The sequence below is a fragment of the Nerophis ophidion genome, linkage group LG14, assembly GCF_033978795.1.
Source record: "Nerophis ophidion isolate RoL-2023_Sa linkage group LG14, RoL_Noph_v1.0, whole genome shotgun sequence".
Taxonomy (NCBI): domain Eukaryota; kingdom Metazoa; phylum Chordata; class Actinopteri; order Syngnathiformes; family Syngnathidae; genus Nerophis; species Nerophis ophidion.
This window is the reverse complement of record NC_084624.1, coordinates 17,340,950-17,368,264: the sequence shown is the minus strand read 5'-3', so window position 1 is coordinate 17,368,264 and position 27,315 is coordinate 17,340,950. Positions and strand designations below refer to the sequence as shown.

At 39.4% G+C, this 27,315-nt stretch overlaps 1 protein-coding gene across 4 annotated transcripts; it reads left to right on the top strand.

Moving 5' to 3' along the window:
* Positions 1-25,736, top strand: ciapin1 (cytokine induced apoptosis inhibitor 1). 4 transcript variants are annotated; one of them, XM_061919991.1, is made up of 9 exons: positions 1-90; positions 8,173-8,344; positions 12,241-12,384; positions 12,463-12,542; positions 14,227-14,395; positions 16,207-16,283; positions 16,353-16,474; positions 18,392-18,473; positions 24,525-24,993. In XM_061919991.1, the coding sequence occupies exons 2-9, from the start codon at positions 8,188-8,190 to the stop codon at positions 24,687-24,689; spliced, it is 996 nt and encodes a 331-aa protein (XP_061775975.1). In that variant the 5' UTR covers positions 1-90; positions 8,173-8,187; the 3' UTR covers positions 24,690-24,993. The 4 variants fall into 4 exon arrangements, with proteins under 4 accessions (XP_061775975.1, XP_061775976.1, XP_061775978.1 ...); XM_061919992.1 differs by lacking the exon at positions 1-90 and adding an exon at positions 2,281-2,305 and having other exon boundaries at positions 16,210-16,283; XM_061919994.1 differs by lacking the exons at positions 1-90; positions 24,525-24,993 and adding an exon at positions 25,367-25,736 and having other exon boundaries at positions 16,210-16,283.
* Positions 25,737-27,315: the final 1,579 nt, after the last annotated feature.

Genomic DNA, 27,315 nt, shown 5'->3' with positions numbered 1-27,315 from the left:
TGGGTCTCTTATTTTTTAAACTGAAACAGGAAGTACATCATATCGTATTTAGTTTTGCTTTGTACCTTCACACCGTCGTTCAAACCAAGGGTATGTTTGCTCATGCGACTGACTTTTCTATTATTGTTTAAAGTGTCTATTTCAATTACTGTATTAGTATAAGTGTAAAATAGCCAATTTAGTATCACACATGTATATATTTCAAATATGCGCAGGAGTTTGTGTCCGGGGGTTGGCTTGCGTCAGAAGTCGTAGTGTGTCGCATAAATATCCTTGTCATGATGATAGGAAAATATATCCATCCTTCCATTTTTCTACTGCTTGTACCATATATATTTGTTTTTATTAGCGTGTAACCCAGGGTAGAACAGTATCTGATGTATAATTTACGTTGGCTGTTGTTATCAGCAGTGCTGCCGACTCAGTAAGGAAAGTCACTATCTGCTCTGTCTGTCAGGTCACTAAATGACTAATTTGCCATTTTCTTTTTGTTATGATTCTTTCGGAGCCCACTTTCACAAACACTGTCTCCAATTTTTGTACCAGCAGTTGCTTTAAAGGCCTACTGAAACCCACTACTACCCACCATGCAGTCTGATAGTTTATATATCAATGATGAAATATTAACATTGCAACACATGTCAATACGGCCTTTTTAGTTTACTAAACTACAATTTTAAATTTCCCGGGAGTTTTGTCTTCGAAACGTCATGTAACTATGACGTGTACGCAAGAGTCACAAGTTTTTAGGAAGTATAAGCGCTGCGCACACACACAGCTAAAAGTCGTCTGCTTTAACGGCATAATTATACAGTATTTTGGACATCTGTGTTGCTGAATCTTTTGCAATTTCTTGAATTAATATTGGAGAAGTCACAGTAGAAAGATGGAGTTGGGAAGCTTTAACCTTTAGCCACACAAACACATGGTGATTCCTTGTTTAAAATTCCTGGAGGTGAAACTTTCCTATGGATCAGAGCGCGGTCAAGCCAACATGGATCCCTACCAAATGTCAACCAGCAGGCTTCGGGGAGAAAATTGTGGTTAAAAAGTCAGTTCTTACCAGAGAAAAGCTGAGCTTGTGCCGCCCATAGCTGCTGTCGACTCCCCGGAGACACTGCGCGTTAACACACCCGTGGAGACACCCTTCCGACTATCAGGTACTATTTAACTCACTAAAACACTAGCAACACAATAGAAAGATAAGGGATTTCCCAGAATTAACCTAGTGAATGTGTCTAAATACAAAGGAATTCGTCCCAATTTTTTTTTTTTACTTTTAAAAAAAAATTGTAGTCCGCCGCTATCAATATCGTCAAACACAAATCTTTCATCCTCACTCAAATTAATGGGGAAATTGTCGTTTTCTCGGTCCGAATAGCACTTTTTGTTGGAGGCTCCCATTGTGAATAACAAACAATGTGAATATGTGAGGAGCCATCACACGTGTGACGTCATCATCTGCGACTTCCGGTAGAGGCAGGGCATTTCTCTTAGCACCGAAAGTTGCGAACTTTATCGTGAATGTTCTCTACTAGATCCTTTTAGCAATAATATGGCAATATCGCGAAATGTTTAAGTATGACACATAGAATGGACCTGCTATCCCCGTTTAAATAAGTAAATCTCATTTCAGTAGGCCTTTAAGGGTGATTAATCATTAAAGCACTTGTTAAAGGCCTACTGAAATGAGATTTTCTTTTTTAAACGGGGATAGCAGGTCCATTGTGTACTATGTGTCATACTTGATCATTTTGCGATATTGCCATATTTTTGCTGACAGGATTAAGTAGAGAACATCGACGATAAAGTTCGCAACTTTTGGTGCTAAGAGAAATGCCCTGCCTCTACTGGAAGTCGCAGACGATGACGTCACCCGTGTGATGGCTCCTCACATATTCACATTGTTTTTAATGGGAGCTTCCAACAAAAAGTGCTATTTGGACCGAGAAAACAACAATTTCCCCTTTAATTTGAGCGAGGATGAAAGATTTGTGGATGATGATATTGATAGCGAAGGACTAGAAAAAAATAAAAATAATGAAATAAAATAAAAAGCGACGGCTCCGGGCGGCGGAAGTGTGAGCGTTTCAGATGTAATTAGACACATTTACTAGGATAATTCTGGAAGATCCCTTATCTGCTTATTGTTTTAACAGTGTTTTAGTGAGATTGTAAAGACAAACCTCGAGGTCGGATGGCTGCGGTGAACACGCAGTGTCTCAGAGAGAAGCCGAGGAGCCAAGCTCACAGCTGCCTTTTAAACAGCTACTGCAGGAGGACGAATAATCCAATGATGTCTCCGGTAAGATATATATCACAATTTTCCCATCCAAAAACATGCTGGTTGACGAAGAGAAACATGTTCGCTTGACCGCTCTGTGTTAAAAACAAAGAAACACCGGTTGTGTCTCGGTGCTAAAGACAGCTGCAATACACCGCTTTCCACCATCAGCATTGTTTTTTATAGTCTCCATTATTGATTGAACAAATTGCAAAAGATTCAGCAACACAGATGTCCAAAATACTGTGTAATTATGCGATGAAAAGAGACGACTTTTAGCCGTAACTAGTGCAGAGCTAATATTTCCTGACAGTCCGTGACATCACGCTCACACGTCATCATTCCGCGACGTTTTCAACAGGATACCTCGCGGGAAATTTAAAATTGCAATTTAGTAAACTAAAAAGGCCGTATTGGCATGTGTTGCAATGTTAATATTTCATCATTGATATATAAACTATCAGACTGCGTGGTCGGTAGTAGTGGGTTTCAGTAGGCCTTTAAGTTGTTGGTTTAAAAAAACAAAAAAATGTTTTGTGATTACAAATGTTGGAAGCAAGGAAGCTGTCTTTACGTTGAAGTGGAGTTCTAATTGTTTTTTTTTGTGACACCTAATGGCCACGATAATTCATTAAAATAAGCTCATGGTGCTCTATTACTCAGACACTTTTGTTACTGGATAGTTTATAATCAGGGCTGCATGAGTTTGAGAAATACATCTCATTGTGACGTTTCCATTCAAAATTGAGATTGCTATTCGATATGTTTTTTAATTAGAGCAACTGATAATGTCTTTTTTGCCGATATTCCGATATTGTCCAACTCTTAAAGGACTACTGAAATGAGATTTTCTTATTTAAACGGGGATAGCAGGTCCATTCTATGTGTATTCTTGATCATTTCGCGATATTGCCATATTTTTGCTGAAAGGATTCAGTAGAGAACATCGACGATAAAGTTAGCAACTTTTGGTCGCTAATAAAAAAGCCTTGCCTGTACCGGAAGTCGCAGACGATGACGTCACAAGGGTAAGGGCTTCTCACGTCCTCACATTGTTTTTAATGGGAGCCTCCAGCAGCAAGAGCTATTCGGACCGAGAAAACGACAATTTCCCCAATAGTTTTGAGTGAGGATGAAAGATTCCTGGATGATGGTATTGATAGCGAAGGACTAGAAACAAACAAAAAAAAAAGTCGATTGAATTGGGACGGATTCAGATGTTTTTAGACACATTTACTAGGATAATTCTGGGAAATCCCTTATCTGTCTATTGTGTTGCTAGTGTTTTAGTGAGATTAAATAGTACTTGATAGTCGGAGGGGTGTGTCCACGGGTGTCTTGACGCCAGTCTCTGAGGGAAGTCGACGGCAGCTGCATGGACGGCACAAGCTCAGCTGATCTCCGATAAAAGACGACTTTTTACCACAATTTTCTCACTGAAACCTGCCGGTTTACAAGTGGTCAGGAACCATGTTCGCTTGAGCGCTCTGATCCATAGTAAAGCTTCCGGGAATTTTAATCAAGCAAACACCGTGTTTGTGTGGCTAAAGGCTAAAGCTTCCCACCTCCATCTTTCTACTTTGACTTTTCCATTATTAATTGAACAAATTGAAAAAGATTCAGCAACACAGATGTCCAGAATAGTGTTTAATTGCGCGATGAAAAGAGACGACTTTTAGCTGCAAATGGTGCTGCCCTAATATGTCCCCTGCAACCCGGGACGCTAGCGCACGCGTCATCATTCCGCGACGTTTTCAACAAGAAACTCCGCGGGAAATTTAGAATTGTAATTTAGTAAACTAAACTGGGCGTATTGGCATGTGTTGCAATGTTAATATTTAATCATTGATATATAAACTATCAGACTGCGTGCTCGGTAGTGGTGGGTTTCAGTAGGCCTTTAATTACCGATTCCGATATCAACCGATACCGATATATACACTCGTGGAATTAACACATTATTATGCCCAAGTTTTGTTGTGATGCCTCACTGGATGCATTACACAATGTAACTTTACCATGAATTGATTAACGAGGGGGCGACTTGTCCAGGGTGTACACCGCCTTCCGCCGGAATGCAGCTAAGATAGGCTCCAGCAACCCCCCGCGACCCCAAGAAGGATAAGCAGTAGAAACATGGATGGATGGATGGATGACTAACGTGGACCCCGACTTAAATAAGTTGAAAAACTTATACGGGTATTACCATTTAGTGGTCAATTGTACGGAATATGTACTGTACTCTGCGATCTACTAATACAAGTTTCAATCAATAAATCCAAAACGAGGTTCTTCAAAATAATCAGAATCAGAATCAGACATACTTTATTAATCCCAGAGGGGAAAATTTAAATTTTCAGCACAATCCCATTCAAGATCAGACAAACATTACTTGGAGACAGAACAGGATTGCTGACGGGTATGCCAACTTCCGGCGCCCCTTACAAAAAAGGTGAGATACAGGTAAACAAGTCGGGGGAAATAATAACAAAAAAAAAAATAAGAGAACAACTTCAACTCCAGTTATGGAAAAACGTGCCAACATGGTACTGCCATATTTATTATTAAAGTCACAAACTGCATTATTTTTTTAAAAGTGCCTCAAAACCGCAGCTTGGAATTTGGGACATGCACTCCCTGTGATAATCCTAATACCCACTACAACTATGGGAAATACTATACTTTGACTGATTGTAGCTGAGATAGGCTCCAGCGCCCCCCGCAACCCTGAAGGGAATAAGCGGTAGAAAATGAATGGATGGATGGACTTTCAAATTTTCAAAGTTCATTATTTTATTTATTTTTTAAACATGCCTCACAATACGAAGTTCCTGCAGTCCTGGGTTCAAATCCAGGCTCGGGAACTTTCTGTGTGGAGTTTGCATGTTCTCCCCGTGAATGCGTGGGTTCCCTCCGGGTACTCCGGCTTCCTCCCACTTCCAAAGACATGCACCTGGGGATAGGTTGATTGGCAACACTAAATTTGGCCCTAGTGTTTGAATGTGAGTGTGAATGTTGTCTGTCTATCTGTGTTGGCCCTGCGATGAGGTGGCGACTTGTCCAGGGTGTACCCCGCCTTCCGCTCGATTGTAGCTGAGATAGGCGCCAGCACCCCCCGCGACCCCAAAAGGGAATAAGCGGTAGAAAATGGATGGATGGATGGCCTCAAAACAACAGCTACAAAAACAATGAAGGCACACAGCTTCAGTCCAGAGTATATTAGAGCAGTGGTTCTCAAATGGGGGTACGCGTACCCCTGGGGGTACTTGAAGGTATGCCAAGGGGTACGTGAGATCTTTTTTAAATATTCTAAAAATAGCAATAATTCAAAAATCCTTTATAAATACATTTATTGAATAATACTTCTACAAAATATGAATGTAAGTTCATAAACTCTGAAAAGAAATGCAACAATGCAATATTCAGTGTTGACAGCTAGATTTTTTGTGGACATGTTACATAAATATTGATGTTAAAGATTTCTTTTTTTGTGAAGAAATGTTCAGAATTAATTTCATAAATCTAGATGGATCTCTATTACAATCCCCAAAGAGGGCACTTTAAGTTGATGATTTCTTCTATGTGTAGAAATCTTTATTAGGGACCGATGTCCCTTTGGGACAGAGGACCCTATTGAATTTCTATTGTTTTATTATTATTCTTTATTATTATTATACCGCTGCCTCTTTGAGCTGTAATTTATAATTGAATCACTTGTTTATTTTTCAACAAGTTTTTTGTTATTTTTATGTTTTATTACAAGTAGTTCAAGAAAGAACACTAAAAATGAGCAATATTTTGCACTGTTATACAATTTAATCAGAAACTGATGATATAGTGCTGTATTTTACTTCTTTATCTCTTTTCAACCAAAAATGCTTTTCTCTGATTAGGGGGTACTTGAATATATAAAATGTTTACAGGGGGTACGTCACTGAAAAAAGGTTGAGAACCACTGTACAAAGAATACTTGCCAACTTTGAGACCTCCGAATTCGGGAGATGGGGGTGGGGCACGGTTTGGTGGTAGCAGGCGGTGTATAATGTAGCGTCCCAACAGAGTTAGTGCTGCAAAGGGTTCTGGGTAGTTGTCCTATTGTGTTTATGTTGTGTTATGGTGCGGATGTTCTCCCGAAATGTGTTTGTCATTCTTGTTTGGTGTGGGTTCCACAGTGTGGCGCATAATTGTAACAGTGTTAAAGTTGTTTATACGGCCACCCATCCAGGATTATATGTGATATGTCATTTTTGTATAATTTGCTTGTTATATTTGGGCCAAAGTAAAACAAAGAAAACAATCTGAAGTTGTCGTTGTTATATTTTTTAAGTTATTATGCAATTAATTAACCCGTCTGGGCCACGTAGGAATAGATGTTTCTCCATGCGGCCCCTGAGCTAAGAAGAGTTTGACACCTCTGCATTAGAACAATATGTAGTAATTAATAGATAAAATATTTGGCTTTATGCAGACAGACTCAGCGCTTCTGTCTCCATCATGCTGTTGAACTAAAGAAATAACTGCTAAAAACATAACTTTTTTAGAATTCTATGAGACATTGTGACTTTTGGTATTAGTGTTCCTGGAAAAAAAAGGGCCGCAAACACACATACTGTACAGCAGATTTTTACAGCTAAATGTGTATATATAATTTATTAAGTTAAAGTTAATTTACCAACGATTGTCACACACACTAGGTGTGGCGAAATGTATCCTCTGCATTTGACCCATCCCTTGAGAGTGCGGAAATACGACCATATCACACCAATTGTCAAATCCCTTCACTGGCTTCCTGTTCCACTCAGGTTTGAATACAAAGTCTCCCTACTAACCCACCAGTGCTTCAATGGAAATGCCCCCCAGTACCTCAAAGAACTACTCACCCCCAAATCCTCCACACAACACCTCTGCTCCAAACAGGCTAACCACCTCCAACCTCCAAGGACAATGCTACAAACTAGCTACAAACCACTCTGTGCAACTCTCTCCCTGACCATCTGAGGGAATCACAGACTGTGGATGCTTTTAGAAAAGGCTTAAAAACCCTTCTTAAAAAAAAAAAAAAAAACTCTATAGATATATGCATACTAGTTCTAGCTATTAGGCTTTTTTGTTTTTATTTTAATTGTCTTTTTATTATTATTATTTTTTGTTTTATTTTTTTAATACACTGTACCTTTGCTCAATGTAAAGTGCTTTTTATGAATCTATTATTATTAGTCTTACTCTTCATCCCCTGGTAGGTGAGGGGAGCAATGAGCAGCAGCGATGGCCGCGCTCGGGAGCATTTTTGGTGATCTAATCCCCAATTCCAACTCTTGATGCTGAGTGCTAAGCAGCTCAACTATAAAAATGCATTTTTATTGTCTTTGGTATGACTTGGCTGGGTTTTGAACTCACAACCTACTGATCTCAGGGCGGACGCTCTAACCACAAGGCCACTGATATTTGCCCAGCTCTGCTATAGCCTAACATTTTTTTACCGTTTTTAAATGATTTGACTATAATACACGAAAATACCAACCTTGTGAGCTTATTAGAGGACATATAGGTGTTAACTGGCTGGCCATCTTTGCACAAGTAAACATGCTGCTGGACCGCTTTAAACAGAGATATCCCCCTTTTTTTTTTTTCACATGCAAGTACACATAATCACACACTTGTTTTTGTTATGATATCAGATTGGATTAGTAGTGCCCAAGTAAAAATTAATTGATTATTAAGATATATTATTATATAATACACTTTTTATTACACTATCAGATATTAGATAACTTATATTTTGACCCACATGGCCTCTTTATGTACAAAATGTATTGAAATGTTCCCTTGTACTTTATTTTTTGTATGCTCTCAAATGGAGAAAGTATTGACACTCGTGATTTGTTCAGTCTTTCTAGGATCTCATGGCAGACCTCGGTATCAAAAGTGGGGACACGGTGCTGTTAGTGTGGGCTCAGCCCTCATCGCCTGTGGCTTTAAAAGACTTTGCAGAGGAAGTTGGCGCGGTGGTTGGTGCAGATGGCAGAGTGTCAGTGGAGAACATGGAGCGACTTTTGCTGTGTGAGTACAAAACAAATGTATTAATTTCAGACTTCAACCAATCCATTTCTGTTGATTGTGTGAAATTGTCTCTTCATTAAAGGCGGGGGAAATAATCCATTTTCAGATGCATTGCGAGTCGGACATGGACCATAAAGTCCATTATTAAACGTCGATAATCGATTTATTTATTGTAAATAAAATAATGCAGACAGTTCTAAAATTTGTCTGACAGCACCTCACCAAGACAACCGACCAGCATTTTTATTATAGGGCACTTATGTTCCAGTTGTGCACACATTTTCATTAATTTGATAAATGTGATGGAAATTTCTTACTAAAAATGCTCTTTTTTTAAAAGTTGCAAGTGATTAACGCTTATTTAGTGAAACGAAAAGTAATATAAATTGTCATCAAAATGCATGGATGCATCAATAATCGATTTTTGATCGAATCCGAGCTCGTAAATCGCAATCGAATCGTGAGGTGGCCAAAGATTCCCACCTCTACTCTTAATGCAGATGGTGCACATTAAAGCTCAGTATTAGTGATACTGCTAATGTTGGTAATGATATTACCGTATTTTCTGGACAATAGGGCACAGCGGATTATAAGGTGCACTGCCGACGAACAGGTCTATTCAGGTCTTTTTTCATACAAATGGTGCACCGGAATATTAAAGGGGTCATATTATGACCTTATCGACTACGGCAGTGGTCCCCAGCCACCGGGCCGCGGATCGATTGGTACCGATCAGCACAAGAAATAAAAATAAAAAAAATTAAAAAAAAAAAAAAAAAATTAAATCTACATAAAAAACACAATATATACATTATATATCAATATAGATCAATACAGTCTGCAGGGATACAGTCTGCAAGCACACATGACTGTATTTCTTTATGAAAAAAAAAAATACAGGCCTGTGGGACAAATTTTCAAGCTACAAAAAGGTCGGGGACCACTGAACTATGGCATCGGCACGGACTACAGTGGCGGACTTGTGCACATTTTCAGGATTTATTCATATTTCCAATACACAGCATCAGGTAAGAGGTAAGAAAAGTTGGTTTTGCTTAATATTGTGACACAAAACGCCAGATAAGGACTGCTAATGGGTGCCATTTTGCGGTCCTTATACACACACCATAGTAATACCTCTCTAACTATGGTATCTATAATGGGCCCACAATCCATCAAGCGGTGCCGCTCTAAGTTATACTAAAACATTTTCACAGATTTTTGAGTGCTGTGTGTCACATTTTTTTTTTTCAATGAAACATTTAAAGTTTTGGTGTTGTTTACTGGCGTCATATTGCAGTCTACACATATCTCTGTGTGACTGCCATCAAATTGCAGTCTACACGTATCTCTTATGTGTGACTGCCATCTACTGATCCCACTTATCATTACACCATGTAGCAAATAAAATAGCTTCGAGGTCGGTAAGCATGACCGTATTATTACGTACCTAAGGCACACCGGGTTATAAAGCGCACTGTTGAGTTTTGAGAAACTTGTAGTCGGAAAAATACGGTAAGTAGATAACATGTAACTAGCATTCATATACTTTCTATTTGACATTTTTAAGATGATTGAATGATTTTGCGTTGAATTTCTTGAGCATGATTACAATAACAATAACATTATTATTGGTATTTTAACAAAGAAATAATAATAAAACTACTACTGGCTCGCATTCAAATACTTTGAAGTTCTGTGTGAAGTTGGCCATCTATGTCATTGCAAATATTAAAATAACAGTGCCATTTGTTTGAGCTGTGAAGGTTTTTGAAGTAATTGCAACATTGCCCGTTTCCATATGAGTTGGGAAATTGTGTTCGATAAACGGAATACAATGATTTGCAAATCCTTTTCAACCCATATTCAGTTGAATATGTTACAAAGACAACATATTTGATGTTGAAACTGATAAACATTTTTTTGTTTGCAAATAATCATTAACTTTCGAATTTGATGGCAGCAACACGTGACAAAGAAATTGGGAAAGGTGGCAATACATAGTGATAAAGTTGAGGAATGCTCATCAAACACTTTAATGGAACATCCCACAGGTGTGCAGGTTAGTTGGGAACAGTTGGGTGCCATGATTGCGTATAAAAGCAGCTTCCATGAAATGCTAAGTAATTCACAAACAAGGATGGGGCGAGGGTCACCATTTTGTAAGCAAATTTTCAAACTGTTTTAGAAAAACATTTCTCAACGACCCATTGCAGGGAATTTAGGGATTTTACCATCTACGGTCCGTAATATCATCAAAAAATTCAGAGAATCTGGAGAAATCACTGCACGTAAGCGATGAAATTACGGACTTTTGATTCTTCAGGCGGTACTGCATCAAAAACCGACATCAGTGTGTAAAGGATATCACCACATGGGCTCAGGAACACTTCATAAAACCACTGTCAGTAACTACAGTTGTTCGCTACATCTGTAAGTGCAAGTTAAATCACTGCCATGTAAAGCCAAACCCATTTATCAACAATATCCTGAAACGCCGGCTGGGCCCGAGCTCACCTAAGATGGACTGATGCAAAGTGGAAAGGTGTTCTGTGGTCTGACGGGTCCACATTTCAAATTATATTTGGAAACAGAGGATGTGGTGTCCTCCAGTACAAAGAGGAAAATAACCATTGGGATTGTTATAGGCGCAAAGGTCAAAAGCCAGCATCTGTGACGGTATGAGGGTGTATTAGTGCCCAAGGCATGGGTAACTTACACATCTGTGAAGGCACTATTAATGCTGAAAGGTCCATACAGGTTTTAGAGCAACATATGTTGTCATCCAAGCAACGTTATCATGAACGCCCCTGCTTATTTCAGCAAGACAAGTGTTACAACAGCGTGGCTTTGTAAAAAAAGAGTGCGGGTACTTTCCTGGTCTGCCTGCAGTCCAGACCTGTCTTCCATCCAAAATGTGTGGCGCATTATGAAGCGTAAAATACAACAGCGGAGACCCCGGACTGTTGAACGACTGAAGCTCTACATAAAACAAGAATGGGAAAGAATTCCACTTTCAAAGCTTCAACAATTAGTTTCCTCAGTTCCCAAACGTTTATTGAGTGTTGTTAAAAGAAAAGGTGATGTAACACAGTGGTGAACATGACCCTTCCCAAATACTTTGGCATGTGTTGCAACCATGAAATTCTAAGTTAATCATTCACAAAAAAAACAAAGTTTATAAGTTTAAACATTAAATATTTTGTCTTTGTAGTGCCTTCAATTGAATATGGGTTGAAAAGGATTTGCAAATCATTGTATTCCGTTTATATTTACATCCAACACAATTTCCCAACTCATATGGAAACAGGGTTTGTATATTGGATCCACTTTGGACTGGACTCTCACTGTTAGTTGGATCCTCTATGGACTGGATTTTCACAATATCATGTTAGACCCGCTCGACATCCATTGCTTTCGGTCCCCTGGAGGGGGGGGGTTGCCCACGTATGCCGTCCTCTCCAAGGTTTCTCAAAGTCAACATTTTCACTGTCACTGACGACCCACTGGGTGTGAGTTTTTCCTTGCCCTTATGTGGGCTCGGTACCGAGGATGTCATTGTGGTTTGTGCAGCGCTTTGAGACACTTGTGATTTACGGCTATATAAATAAACATTGATTAATTGATTGACCAGATATGTCCCCCACCTTGTCCAAATCTCATCAAACTTGTCCTAAACATTTGTGCTGTCATGGTTTAAAAATAAAACCATATTTGTTCATTGTTTTTGTTTTTTCACATTTGGGACACTAGCTGCTACTATAGTTAGACCAAACATTTTTGCAGCACAAACGATCGGGAAACAGGGGTGGGGCCAACTTCACACAGTTCAGAACACCTGATTATGAAATAATTTTTTAATGGAACATATTATTTAATGAATTGTCTCGGTGCAGCTGCCCACGCAGCTTCCAGCTTCGACTTTGTGCTGTCGAGTCTGCTGGCTGATGGCGCGTCTATCCACAGCTCTGACTGTCTGGCAGAGATGGCCAGAGTGCTGAAACCTGGTGGGAAGCTAATTCTGGATGAACCTGTCACAGGTAGTAATGTTTTCTTTTCATGCACACACGTCTTTGCGTATTGTGGTGCTATTTAATGTTCATGTGTGTCCTTTGCAGAAGTAAATGTACACAACATAAGGAGTGAAGAGAAGCTGACGTCTGCTCTCAAGTTATCAGGCTTAATGTCGGTCGCACAGGTGAGTCACAACATGTTTGATTTACATGCTACCGGTGCAACGCTAGGCCATAGTCATGTTTGTTACATACCTCGAGTTCTTTCAAATGTGAAACTGCTGGCGAGTAAATAAAATAAATTGTAAATAGATGATTTGTCACCATTTGATGCATGCAATTAGAATTCAGTACTAGCGAGTATCAGTTTGTGTAATGTCAAATAGTACCATATTTTGATACCTTTTATTGCTTGTTGCTGACTCAGCACCGACTCAAGCACTTGGCTCGCAAACAAGTGTATTCGTCGCAGACTGCCTCTACGTAATGTTGTAATTTTCCACGCCAACAAAGCATGTCTGAAAGAAAACACTTAAAAGGTGAGGCTCCAATTTTCAAAATCTGTGAGCTTGATGCTATTTTACATCAGATATGCCATATAAATGCTACTGATTAGCATTAGTGATTTTACAGGGTTTTTAACACCTCCAAATTTTGTAATGAAAACCACCACTAAAATGCAAATTACAATCAAATAGTGGGTGTGTAATAAGTACAATATTTGAAATAATAATATTAATAATATGTTTTATTTGTAAAAAGCACTTTACATTGAGCAAACAACCTCAAAGTGCTACAGTGTATTAAAATAAATAGATAATAATAGCTAGTCTAATAGCTATAACTCGTATACATATATCTATAAAAAGGCATCCACAGTCTGAGGTGCCCTCAGGTGGTCAGGGAGAGCGATCCACAGACTGGGAGCGGCGGAGCAAAAAGCCCGGTCTCCCATAGTTCGTGGCTTAGTACAAACATTTTGTAGGACTCCATAATAGACGAGACTGGCATATTCAACTTAATAGCAAAGACTACTTCTTGAATACGGCAACACACACCTCGGACCGACTGAAATTAATGCATACTTCAAAATCGTTTTCATTGTGGGCCACATCAGTTGCCTTCAGAGGCCGCTTGTAACTGCGAAATGTATATAACAAAAATTATCTATTCTAGCCTCATAATATTATACATATTATTGTTGATGATTATTATCATTGCTTCACAAGAATCCCAAGTTAAGGTTACAAGCAGATTATTTTGAGAACGGTTATAATGATCTAAAACATGTAATAGCTTGTTGCATCAAAGAATAAGATAATATTCAGTTCGGAACTGCAGTGAAAACATTTCTGTCAAAATTTAAATACATTTTAGCAAGAAAGATGAAGTGTCTTATTTTTGCGGGGCTTTTGCTGGCCACATACAATTATGTACAATTCATACAATTAGTATTTATAATATATATTAATAAAATTACATTAAAAGATGTGGCCCTCAGGCCTTGAGTTTGACATTTGTGGTATACTTACAAATGATACAAAGAAGTGTAAGAAAACCAATATATTCTTAAAAATATAATGTTAATATCAAACAAATTAACACTTTTTACCACATGGGCACGCACGCGCACACGCACACGCACACACGCACACACACACACACACACACACACACACACACACACACACAGGTATACTGAAAATTGGTTCTGTTGAGTACCGGTATCGATTAGCAGGCACCGGGAAATGGTAGCATGTGAAATGTACTCATGCAAATTAATAATAATAATAAAAAAAAGAAAATCCTTGTGTCAGTAGTGATCATTAGAATTTAAAATATTATTGAGAATAATGACTCCTTCTGCAGGTGAATAAAGCACAACTGAGTCCAGAGGCTTTGAATGCCCTTCAGACATCTGCTGGTTACCATGGCAACACATTGTCGAAAGTACGCATATCTGCAACCAAACCAAACTTTGAGGTTGGTTCGACTACTTCAATCAAGCTGTCTTTCGGGAAAAGGACTTCTCAGCCAGGTACTGTACAGTGTATTATTGTACTGTACTCTGATGCAGTGTTTCTTAACCATAGGGCCAGGGCTCATTATTGGGCTGGGAAAGCCCCCTAGAGGCCCGCCAGGACATGTTTTTCTCAGCCGTGGTCTGTGTGGATCGCAGCGGTACTCTGTACAGTTACTGTTGGTATTTAACAACTAAGAAATTGACTAATTGTAGACTGCAGACATGGACAGAAGTCAGGACATCTTTTGTCATCATTTGAACCAGGGGTCACAAACTCAATTTACCTGGGGGCCACTGGACGCAGAGTCTAAGTGAGGCTGGGCCGCAAGTAAAGAGTTCTTTAAAAAAAATGTTGCACACTCCTCGGCATGTCTAGTATAATGACGTTTCAAATTGTATTCCTTGTGCACTGCAACTTTCTCTGTGCAAATAAGTCACGTCGGGGTGTCCCTGTGCTCAACAAAGAAATATTGCATCTCCCACTGTTCCTGGAATTTTCTTTGCACATCACTTACCCTTCTCTTCACTGCAGGCTTTGAAAAAGACATGTTTGGAGTTGTGGAATATATTTGTATTTAGCCGACGCACGGAGAATAACGTTATTTCCGCAATGTGTGTCGTTCTGTTTTTTCTTCCTACAACAACACAGCGGTCGGCGGATAATAGCCGGGAAAGTAGATAGCGAGCGCAAAAAAGTGACGGCTTCCGGAGTGTTATCCAGCGTCATATAGAATTATATGTAGTGTTCATCGTGTGAGGCAATGCAAATTAAATAATAATTAAAAAAAATTTAATTGGTACAGGTTATCAGGAACTGTTATTACTGATGGACAGGTGTCGCGGTGTGACTGTAAGAAAAACCTTGTATCAATGGCAACGTCTCTGTCGCTTTCACTCATTTGCCGCTTTTCCACTAATGCAGGGGTAGGCAACCCAGAATGTTGTAAGAGCCATTTTGGACCCAAATAACACAACGCTGTCAAGCGCCATTCATATAAAACTTGCGGGCCGCACTAACATTAAACTTTCATATTAAGGTAGGGGCTGCAAAATAATGTTTCACTGGCCGCAATTGGCCCGCGGGCCGCGTGTCTGAGACCCCTGATTTAAACAAACCACCATCCAAGGAGCCGACATATTCATCTATGTTGGTGAGTCTTCAGAGGCTCCACACATTTTTTGCCCTTGCTTAAAACCCTTCACAATTTATGGCGGATTATTTGTCTGCTATCTCTAATATCAATTTAGCTTCATTTGAACTAACCGCGTTTGAGTAGTTGGCTGATGTACGGCTGTTTCAGGTTTCAGAAAGAAAAAAAATTGCCACGACTACCTGTTAAGATTTTTGACTTAAAGTTTTTTGCGGACTTTGTTTTTTTAATAATTGCAAATGATAATTACAAATACCATATTTCCTTGAGTTGCCGCTGGGGCGCTAATTAATTTAAAACCTCTCCTCACCCCTGTGCTTACCAAAGGCATGCGGTAAAAGTAAGCATGCGCTAATTATTTTAAAACCTCTTCTCACTCTGGCACTTACCAAAGCCATGCAGTAAAAATTAGATGTGTGCTGTAAGCTTGGACCTTAAGTACTACTGAATAGCTCCTAATCTTCTTCCCTTTATGCGATTTTAAATTACCGGTATTGAAATCAGCCTCCTCCATTTTGAAAATGATGACAGGGGAAGTGTCACGAGTTTGACCAGGCGGTAATACTAAGCATGCGCTAAATATTTTGGGAAGCGAGTTTGACCCGGCAGTAATTCAAGGCTGGCACATACTATATACCCTGCGGCATTTCAAGGAAATACGTTATGTGCTTTCAGCAGAGAAACCCCCTCTGGATCCCAACACTGTGAAAATGTGGACGCTGTCAGCCAATGACATGAATGACGGCGATGTGGTGAGTTCCCTTACTAGTTAGGACTTGTTAATAGTATTACATTACGTTTCTCCTGACCTGTCCTACCAGGATCTAGTAGACTCTGATGCTCTGCTCGATGAGGAGGATTTCAAGAAGCCTGACCCGGCATCGCTCAAAGCTCCCACATGTGGGGAAGGAGCTGGCAAGAAGAAGAAAGCCTGCAAGAACTGGTAAAGATTATTGCGTGTTGTACAGGTGCAAACAATGTACCGTATTTTCTGGACCATAGGGCTCACCGGATTATAAGGCGCACTGCAGATGAGGCAGTCGAGTCCGGTTTTGTTGAAACACTTCCTTGTGGTCTACATAACATGAAATGGTGGTTCTTTGGTCAAAATGTCGCACATGTTATGTTTTCCAGACCCTCTTCAAGCCGCTTTCTGACAGTTGCTTCAGGATGCGCCGTTTTGTGGGCGGTCTTATTTACGTAGCTCACCTTTGACAGCGTCCTCTCCCGTCATCTTTGTTGTAGCGGTGTAGAGTGCGAGGAAAGGAGTGGAAGAAAAGTCAAAAGAAGGAGCTAACCGTCTTAATGACATTCAGACTTTACTTAAACCAACAACGGAACAGCATCTTCTTATCCGTGGCTCACTCGTGCAATAACAACGCCGGAAATGTGTCCCGTGTAAAAACGTCCGACCTCTAAAAACAAGTTCCGTGGGTGAATGGGGGGGAGGTGTATGTTGTAGCGTCCTGGAGGAGTTAGTGCTGAAAGGGATTCTGGGTATTTGTGCCGTTGTGTTTAAAGTCAAAGTACCGATGATTGTCACACACACTCTTGGTGTGGCGAAATTATTCTCTGCATTTGACCCATCACCCTTGATCACCCCCGGGGAGGTGAGGGGAGCAGTGGGCAGCAGCGGTGCTGCACCCGGGAATAATTTTTGATGATTTAACCCCCAATTCCAACCCTTGATGCTGAGTGCCAAGCAGGAAAGGAATGAGTCCCATTGTTATAGTCTTTGGTATGACTTGGCCGGGATTTGAACTCACTACCTACCGATCTCAGGGCGGACACTCTAACCACTAGGCCACTGAGTAGGTTAGGTTTATGTTGTGTTACGGTGTGGCTGTTCTCCCGAAATGTGTTTGTCATTCTTGTTTGGTGTGGGTTCACAGTGTGGCGCATATTTGTAACATTGTTAAAGTTGTTTATACGGCCACCCTCAGTGTGACCTTTATGGCTGTTGACCAAGTATGCTTTTCATTCACTAATGTGTGTGAAATCCGCATATATTTTGTAGCTTGGCCAACACTGTTTGTAGGGAGGAAAAGCGGACGTGACGAAATGTTGTAGAGGACGGTAAAGACAGTGCCTTTAAGGCACGCCGCCAATATTGTTGTCCAGGTGGAAATCAGGAGAATGGTTGGGAGATTTTCAGGAGGGGCACTGAAATTCGTGATTCTCCCGGGAAAATCGGTAGGGTTGGCAAGTATGGATATAAGTTAGAACTTTACACTACTTTATATTAGAAATGGCAACAGCGGAAGATGAATGTCACATAACAAGAAGATAGTGAAATTGAAGAAGCTTATCGACTACGGCGGACGTGCGCAAATTTTCCGGACTTATGCAGGTCTCCAATACAGGTCAGCAAGTACCTAAAACGTAAGAAAATTTGGTTTAGCATAATATTGCAACGCCAGATAATATCTGCTAATTAGTGTCATTTTTCGGTTTTTATACACACACCGTAGTAATAATTGTATCTCTCTTGCCGTAATGGGCCAGCAATCCATCAAGCGCTGCTGCTTCAAAGTCATTCTAAAACATTTTGACAAGATATTTGAGGCCGTGTGTAATGTTTTTTATTTTCAATGGAACATTTAAAGTTTTGGTGTTGTTTACTAGCGCAGTCTTTACGCATCTCTTACGTGTGACTACCATCTACTGGCCACACTTATCATTACACTATGCATCAGGTAAAATTGCTTCGAGGTCAGTGAGCACAACCAGAATTATTCTGTAGATTAGGCGCACCGGGTGATACACTGTCGATTTTTGAGAAAAGGAAACCATTTTGAGTGCGCTTTATCGTCCGAAAAATACGGTACTCCAGAGTGACCTGCAATGTTTGTTTACGCAGTACTTGTGGTCTCGCTGAGGAACTGGATCAAGACAATAAAGGACAACCGAAGACCAATCTGCCGAAGTCTGCCTGTGGAAGCGTGAGTACATTCCCATTGGTTATCATTTGGATTATTAGGCAGCAATACTGCTGCTGAGGACTGGATCGGAACAGCTGAAGAATTATTTTGACTTAGTTGATACGACACAAACGTTTGACAGGATTTGTGTAGCTTCTGGGCTGACAGCTTTTCAACTGTCATTTTTGCACACTATGTACAAAACCCAAAACCAGATAAGTTGGCGCGTTGTGTCGGTAAATAAAAACCGAATAGAATGATTTGCAAATCCTTTTGGACTTATATTCAATGGAATGGACTACAAAGACAAGATATTTAACGTTTGAACTGAGAAACTTAATTTTTTTTTGTTGCAAATAATTATTAACTTAGAATTTAATGGCAGCAACACATTGCAAAATAGTTGGCACAAGGGCATTTTTACCACTGTGTTACATGGCCTTTCCTTTTGACAACACTCAGTAAACCTTTGGGAACTGAGGAGACCAATTTTTGAAGCTTTTCAGGTGGAATTCTTTCCCATTCTTGCTTGATGTACAGCTTATGTTATTTAACAGTCCGGGGTCTCCGTTGTGGTATTTTAGGCTTCATGTTGCGCCACATATTTTCAATGGGAGACATGTCTGGACTACAGGCAGGCCGGTTTAGTACCCGCACTCTTTTACTAGATAGATAGATAGTACTTTATTGATTCCTTCAGGAGAGTTCCCTCCGGAAAATTAAAATTCCAACAGCAGTGTACAGAATTGAGATCGAATTTAAAAAGTAAATAATGGGGGTTTAAATGGGAAAAAAAATAGAAAAATATTACAATAAGAATAAAAATAAAAAGCAACAATGATAATGCAAATATAACAGTAAAATAAGAATATAACAAGAGAAACTAAGCAGTAGTGACCATGTTATGAAAAAGTGTTGCACTGTTACTTTTGCATCCCCTGTCCTCCTAGTAGCCCCCCCGCTGCCCTCCCCAGAGTGCCAAGTGGCTTGGCTTCGTCTTGCTGAAATAAGCAGGGGCGTCCATGATAACGTCGCTTGGATGGCAACATATGTTGCTCCAAAACCTGTATGTACCTTTCAGCATTAATACACAGATGTGTAAGTTACTCATGCCTTGGGCATTAATACACCCCCATACCATCACAGATGTTGGCTTTTGAACTTTGCGCTTATAACAGTCCAGATGGTTATTTTCCTCGTTGTTACGGAGGACACGACGTCCACAGTTTCCAAAAACAATTTGAAATATGGACTCGTCAGACCACAGAATATTTTTACACTTTGCATCAGTCCATCTTAGATGAGGTCAGGCCCAGCGAAGCTGGCGGCGTTTCTGGGTGTTGTTGATAAATTACTATTGCTTTGCATTGTAGAGCCTTAAGTTGTATTTACAAATGTAGCGACAAACTGTAGTTACTGACAGTGGGTTTCTGAAGTGTTCCTGAGCCCATGTGGTGATATCCTTTCCCCACTGATGTTGCTTTTTGATGCAGTACCGCCTGAGGGATCGAAGGTGCATAATATCATCGCTTACGTGCAGTGATTTCTCCAGATTCTCTGAACCTTTTGATGATATTACGGACTGTAGATGGTGAAATCCCTACATTCATTGCAATAGCTGGTTGAAAAATGTTGTTCTTAAACTGTCCGACAATTTGCTCACGCATTTGTTCACAGCGTGGTGACCCTCGCCCCATCCTTGTTCGTCAATGACTGAGCATTTCCTGGAAGCTGCTTTCATACCCAATCATGGCACTCTCACCTGTTCCCAATTAGCCCGTTCACCTGTGGGATGTTCCAAATAAGTGTTTGATGAGCATTCCTCAACTTTCTCAGTCTTTTTGCCACTTGTGCCAGCTTTTTCTTAAACATGTTGCAGATTCCAAAATCTAATTCCAAATAAGCTAAAATTCTCAGTTCGAACGTTAAATATCTTGTCTTTGCAGTCTATTCAATTGAATACAGGTTGAAAAGTTTTGCAAATCATTGTATTCTGTTTTTATTTATGTCATGATCTGTGGTCTAGATCAGTGGTTCTCAACCTTTTTTCAGTGATGTACCCCCTGTGAACATGTTTTTAATTCAAGTACCCCCTAATCAGAGCAAAGCATTTTTGGTTGAACAAAAGAGATAAAGAAGTAAAATACAGCACTATGTCAGCAGTTTCTGATTTATTAAATTGTATAACAGTGCAAAATATTGCTCATTTGTAGTGTTCTTTCTTGAACTTTTTGGATAAAAAGATATAAAAATAACTAAAAACTTGTTGAAAAATAAACAAGTGATTCAATTATGAATAAAGATTTCTACACAAAGAAGTAATCATCAACTTAAAGGGCCCTCTTTGGGGATTGTAATAGAGATCCATCCGGATTCATGGATGTCATTCCAAACATTTCTCCACAAAAAAGAAATCTTTAACATCAATAATTATGGAACATGTCCACAAAAAATGTAGCTGTCAACACTGATTTTTGCATTGTTGTATTTTTTTTTTTTTACAGTTTATGTACTTACATTCATATTTTGTTAAAGTATTATTCTATTTATAAAGGATTTTTCAATTATTGCTATTTTTAGAATATTTAAAAAAAATCTCACGTACCCCTTGGCATACGTTCAACTACCCCCAGGGGTACGCGTACCCCCATTTGAGAACCACTGGTCTAGATCATGTTTTGTTTGGTTATGTTCTGTTAGTTTTGGACTTGTTTAGTTCCTGTTTGTGAAACTCCCTGAGTTTATTTTGGTTGCTAATTATGTTCACCGGTCTCTGATTAGTGTTGGGCCGCTCACCTGCTACCCGAGCACTAATCAGAGGCATTATTTAAGCCTGCCATTGCCAGTCAGTCGGCCTGGCGTCATTGTTTCATGCAATGCCATAGTTTATGCTGTTTGCTCGTTTCATGCAGAGTCCACGTGAGTTGTATTTGCTTCATGCAACCCTGCTACGTAAGTTGTTGTTTTATGCCAAAGTTACGTGTATATTTGTTGTCCTTAGCCCATGCTAATAGTAGCATTAGCTTCGAGCGCGATTTGTTTTACGTTTTTTTGTACTACTTTGATATTTTTATGAATAAATAATGTTCCAACCTGCACGCCATGTCCGTCTGAATTTCGGGTGAACGAACCCCGCAGCAGGCATGTGATTTTTCCATTTAAAGTCTTAATTCCGTCTTTTTTAATCTCGGGGGGTAAAAAAATAATTATCTTTTGTAATCGAGACGTAGCTTATATTACGCCGTAGTTGATTGGTCGATATGTTCCTTGTGACCAATCAGGACATCTGTTATGAATGATGACGTTATTGCCGCCATTTTCCAAATGTAAACGATGTCGGTTCTCGAGAGAAAGGACGCTTCACGAGTGAAAGAAATGAATAAACGTGTCAAAAATAAGTTTCGATGGGACTGGATGGAAAGGGAAATCACTGATACTGTTGGGAAGAAGGAAGTTACGACTTTGTTCGGCGATTTTATTCGGAAAATCGATCGTCCCGGAAAAGTTTTGTGCATGTGGTGTCATGATGATATTGACTATGGATCACAAGGTTTCAAGGCTTTGGAAGTACATGCGAAACCCCAAAAACATAAACACCTTGAAGCAAAGAAAACTAACTTTTCACTAGCTGGTACTTTTGGATGTCAACCGAAAGTGAGCAAACCTTACGGATTACATTCTTTGTTTACATCGACAACTGCCGCAGACATCGAAAGGAAAGATCCACAACCCACTTCAGTTGCAGACAGGGTAGTTAATAATGAGGTAAGCTAAAAAATATTTTCTTGCGAAATACGCATGTTTGTTTTAAATATTAACCAATTATTGCTTTGCGAAATATAAATGGGTTTTTCTAAAAATAAAAAGCCACGTGAAAATATATTATGAAATTACAGAAATTCAAAGAGTTGCATTATTGATTCCAGTTAACAATTTATTTGAGATAAATTTGCATGTAATACTATTTTGTAATATTAAGTTCTTATGTAATCTCTTGAAACAATATTGTCAGTGGTGTAACAATCTTGAAGGTAAATATTTTCACACTTGTTTCATGCAATATGTCAGTGTCCTCCCATTATTATTATTTCATATTTTCAAATATGAGTAAACGATACTAAACATGTTTAATTATTTTCATAAATGTATTTTCTATTTTGGCGAATAGAATGAAACGTTTACATTTGGTATTTTGTTATACTTATAACTAAACTTGTAGGCAATTAGGCATATACATTAAAACTGTGAATTGTTATCAGTGGTTATGTATTTTACAATTAATGCTACTTTCTGATAGCATATATCATGTAATAGTCTTAACTTTAACATATGTTTTGTATAAGCATTCAACACAATGGGAGATGTCCTTCATCAAAAAGCTTGTAGAATGGATATTTCCACATACAGTGCAATCCAAACAGTAAAGTATGGCCTAAGAGCTAAAAAGAAATAATCAGTTCAAAATTTCTCACGGAAAGACATTGTAATGGACCCTGTCAACGGAAAACTGTGTCTCAAGATCACAACCTCAAGCAACAGGTACAGGGATGATCTAGAGCAGATGGAAGTGGAGAGAGAGTCCAAGAGGCAGAAGTTGGCAGTGAAATCCAAAAAAGAAGCTACAAAAGCAGAGACCAAAAGGAAAATGCAGGCTGTTTAGAAATTTGCAAGGAAAGCTCATGTTAGGGCTCTCCGAGCAAGTAAATGTGTGAAGTGAACTGAAGTAATGTGGTAATACCGTAAATAAACTGTAGATAATAACACTGATCAATGTGACACCTGTGGATGTGAAATGAACACAAGATGTAAATATTAGTGACTAAATACTGTTGGGACTGAACCATATACAGTGATTAATTAGGATAATTGGGGTATGTACAGTTGTGATCAAAATTATTCAACCCCCACACAATTTTGGTGTTATAGCAAGTTGGACATTTATTCTGTATTTTTTTTTATAGTCATATCAAATAAAGATGTGTCAAATAGACAAATGCAACTTAAATTGTAACACTGTGTTTTACAAAATACTAAAAAAGGACATTTTTCTTAATATCTCATTGACAAAATGATTCAACCCCCTAGTTACATGCATCTTTAGTACTTAGTAGAACACCCTTTGGCAGTAATGACATCCTTCAAACGTGATACATGACCGGACACAAGCTTCTTGCAACCATCTACAGGTATTTTAGCCCATTCCTCTTGGGCAAAGGCCTCCAGTTCATTCATATTCTTGGGCTTGCGTGCTGCAACTGCCTTCTTCAAGTCCCACCACAGCTTTTCTATAGGATTTAGGTCTGGCGACTGTGAAGGCCACTCCATAGTCTTCCAGCCCTTCTTCTGCAACCACTCTGATGTTGATTTGGAGGTATTCTTGGGATCGTTGTCCTGTTGGAAGGTCCAACGTCTCCCAAGCCTCAGCTTCGTCACTGACTTCATGACATTTGCAGCTAATATATCCTGGTAGGAAATAGAATTCATAATGCCTTGAACGCGCTGGAGATTTCCGGTACCTGAGGCAGAGAAACAGCCCCAGAGCATGATTGACCCCCCCACCATGCTTAACAATAGGCGAGGTGTTCTTCTCTTTGTAAGCTTCATTTTTTCTCCTCCAGACATAACGTTGATTCATAGGCCCAAAGAGTTCCACTTTTGTCTCATCACTCCATAGAACAGTTTCCCAAAACCTTTGGGGTTTGTCCAGATGATTTTTGGCATACTGGAGTCTATTTTCCTTGTGCCTGGTAGTCAGAAGTGGGGTGCGCCTGGGAGTTCTGGCATGGAGGCCTTCATCTCGTAGTGCGCGCCTTATTGTCTGGGGCGAAACCTGCGTTCCCCCCTCTGCAATGTCCTGTTGTAGTTCCTCAGCTGCTACCCGGGGGTTTTTCACCACTGTACGCTTCAAATACCGGACAGCAGTTGCACACAGCATCCTCTTTCTACCACGCCCAGGTAGTGTTTTCACTGTGTCTTTAGCTTTAAACTTGCAAATTATGCTCCCAACTGTGTCTCTTGGAATGTGTAATGTCTTTGCTATTTTCTTATATCCATATCCTTTCTTATGAACAGAAATTACCTCCTCTCTTGACTTCTTCGACCCCTCCCTGGACTTCACCATGTTGCAAATACACCATTGACCATCTACAAGAAGCTGAGCGTCACAGTCTTTTTCAATCAGTTCAATTGTTGCTCGTTATGGTTCTAATCACATCTACAGGTGTTTTCAACACCTGATTGAAAAGACCTTATTTAAATTCTGTTCTTAAGAGTTATGATCTTCAAGGGGTTGAATAATTTTGTCAAAGAGATATTAAGAAAAATGTACTTTTTTGGTATTTTGTAAAATACAGTGTTACAATTTAAGTTGCATTTGTCTATTTGACACATCTTTATTTGATATGACTATAAACCAAATACGGAATAAATGTCCAACTTGCTAAAAAAACAAAATATGTGAGGGTCGAATAATTTTGATCACAACTGTATTTTCTATTGATGATGTTTTTATGTCTTTAAACACTAAAATATTTTCTTCAAATGGTGCTGTCTTTGTTAATTTTAGCATGTTAAATTGGTGAGAAACCAGGAGCTTTGGGGGGCGTTGCCTCCCTTGTCCCCCCACCAGGGAGCCCCAGACCCCCGGAAATTTTTTCAGTCTTTTTCATTCTGGTCAAATCACATGCCTGAAGCTGCGATCCCACCCGTCACGACAATTTACGATTTACACGACGTGCCAACTTCACTGGTTTTGGGGTTTGTAAAAGCAGCAACCTCTGAAGAGCCACTGTAACCAAACTGTGTGTGGATGGCCTTGTTTGTAAAGATAATTCAAATGAAAATGTTTGTTGGGGGAAAAAAAGCAGACGTCTGATGTTTGTATGTAACATAGGTCTGATGTTTATGTGTAACAGTGTTACCTCGGCGACGCATTCCGATGTGCCAGTTGTCCTTACATTGGCATGCCGGCGTTTAAACCAGGAGAGAAGATCGTGTTGGAGAAGTTCACCTTGACGGACGCTTGAAGCTTCAATTCCTGACACACACGCTCCTCTACTTGAAAGATACTTCAGCCAACGTTCCATGGAGATGTTTTCTGTCTTTCTTTGGTTGCTAGCTCTAACAAGTGTTGTACAAACATATTTCAACTACTGTTCATTTCCATCTGTTGATAGCAACTTTACTTCCCGTAAACATTAAGTAGGGTTATAATGGAATTTCTGTCCGCATGGAAGGAATCATTGTTACCAACTTCTTAACCTATTAAAGCACAGGTGTCATCAATGAAGTAGTTCTTTCTTTTTCTATTTCGACATAAAAAAAAAAGACATGTACTGCATGCAGTTATGTCTTTTGGACTAGGCTGACCATACGTGCTCTGTTCCACGGACATTTCTTCTTTAGCGGGGGTATCCAGGCGTTTTTTTTTTTTTAAATGCGTCAAATGTCCGGCGTTTTGAATTAGGGTTGCGTGTATTTTCAATGTAGGTCCAGGGTTAAGTTACCTTATGTATATATATATATATATATATATACAGTGGGGCAAAAAAGTATTTAGTCAGTCACCGATTTTGCAAGTTCTCCCACTTAAAATGCTGACAGAGATCTGTAATTTTCATCATAGGTACACTTCAACTGTGAGAGACAGAATGTGAAAAAAAAATCTCGGAATTCACATTATTGGAATTTTAAAGAATTTGTAAATTATGGTGGAAAATAAGTATTTGGTCACTTCAAACAAGGAAGATCTCTGGCTCTCACAGACCTGTAACTTCTTCTTTAAGAAGCTCTTCTGTCCTCCACTCGTTACCTGTATTAATGGCACTTGTTTGAACTCGTTATCTGTATAAAAGACACCTGTCCACAGCCTCAAACAGTCAGACTCCAAACTCCACTATGGCCAAGACCAAAGAGCTGTCGAAGGACACCAGGAAAATAATTGGAGACCTGCACCAAACTGGGAAGAGTGAATCTACAATAAGCAATCAGCTTGGTGTTAAAAAATCAACTGTGGGAGCAATTATCAGAAAACGGAAGACCTACAAGACCACTGATAATCTCCCTCGATCTGGGGCTCCACGCAAAATCTTATCCCGTGGGGTCAAAATGATCATGAGAACGGTGAGCAAAAATCACAGAACCACACGGGGGGACCTGGTGAATGACCTGCAGAGAGCTGGCACCAAAGTAACAAAGGTTACCATTAGTAACACACTACGCCGACAGGGAATCAAATCCTGCTGTGCCAGACATGTCCCCCTGCTTAAGCCAGTGCATGTCCAGGCCCGTCTGAAGTTTGTCAGAGAGCACATGGATGATACAGCAGAGGATTGGGAGAATGTCATGTGGTCAGATGAAACCAAAATAGAACTTTTTGGGTGTCAAAAGTGTGCCAAAGAGGCCATTTGCGGCCAACAGCTAATGTATTAAAGGCCCACGGCACATTCTAAAAATACTATTAAAATAAACGAAAACATAAAAGTGAAATAAAAAAGCTTAAAGGTGAAATGTAATTTAGAAAAAGTTGCAATGTTGACTAAAAAAACAAAGCTGTATTTTTTTCTTTCAAACTGTCATTGCTCAAAACATAATATTGAATCAAAATCAATGTTATTATGAATTATTGACCTATCCAAGGTTCTCATTACTTCACATCAAATATTCCACTAAGAAAAATATTTTTCGTGGAATATTTTGCATAATAGTTTGCCATTAAAAACAGTTTTGTTTGACAAAAAAGGGCGGAAAACAAAAAAACAAACATTTTGAAATGAGGGATAGATGTGAAGTTGATGTAGACTGCAAAGATTTAAGCGTTAAATATAAAATGTATGTTTGCCCTGGCACACCTTTATCATCATTT

Excerpts from the sequence above, each read along its gene's own strand:
- ciapin1 (XM_061919991.1), top strand. The coding sequence starts at position 8,188 with ATGGCAGACCTCGGTATCAAAAGTGGGGACACGGTGCTGTTAGTGTGG. Across the intron at positions 12,385-12,462 it reads TCTGGATGAACCTGTCACAG|AAGTAAATGTACACAACATA; the intron begins GTAGTAATGTTT and ends TGTCCTTTGCAG. Across the intron at positions 12,543-14,226 it reads GCTTAATGTCGGTCGCACAG|GTGAATAAAGCACAACTGAG; the intron begins GTGAGTCACAAC and ends CTCCTTCTGCAG.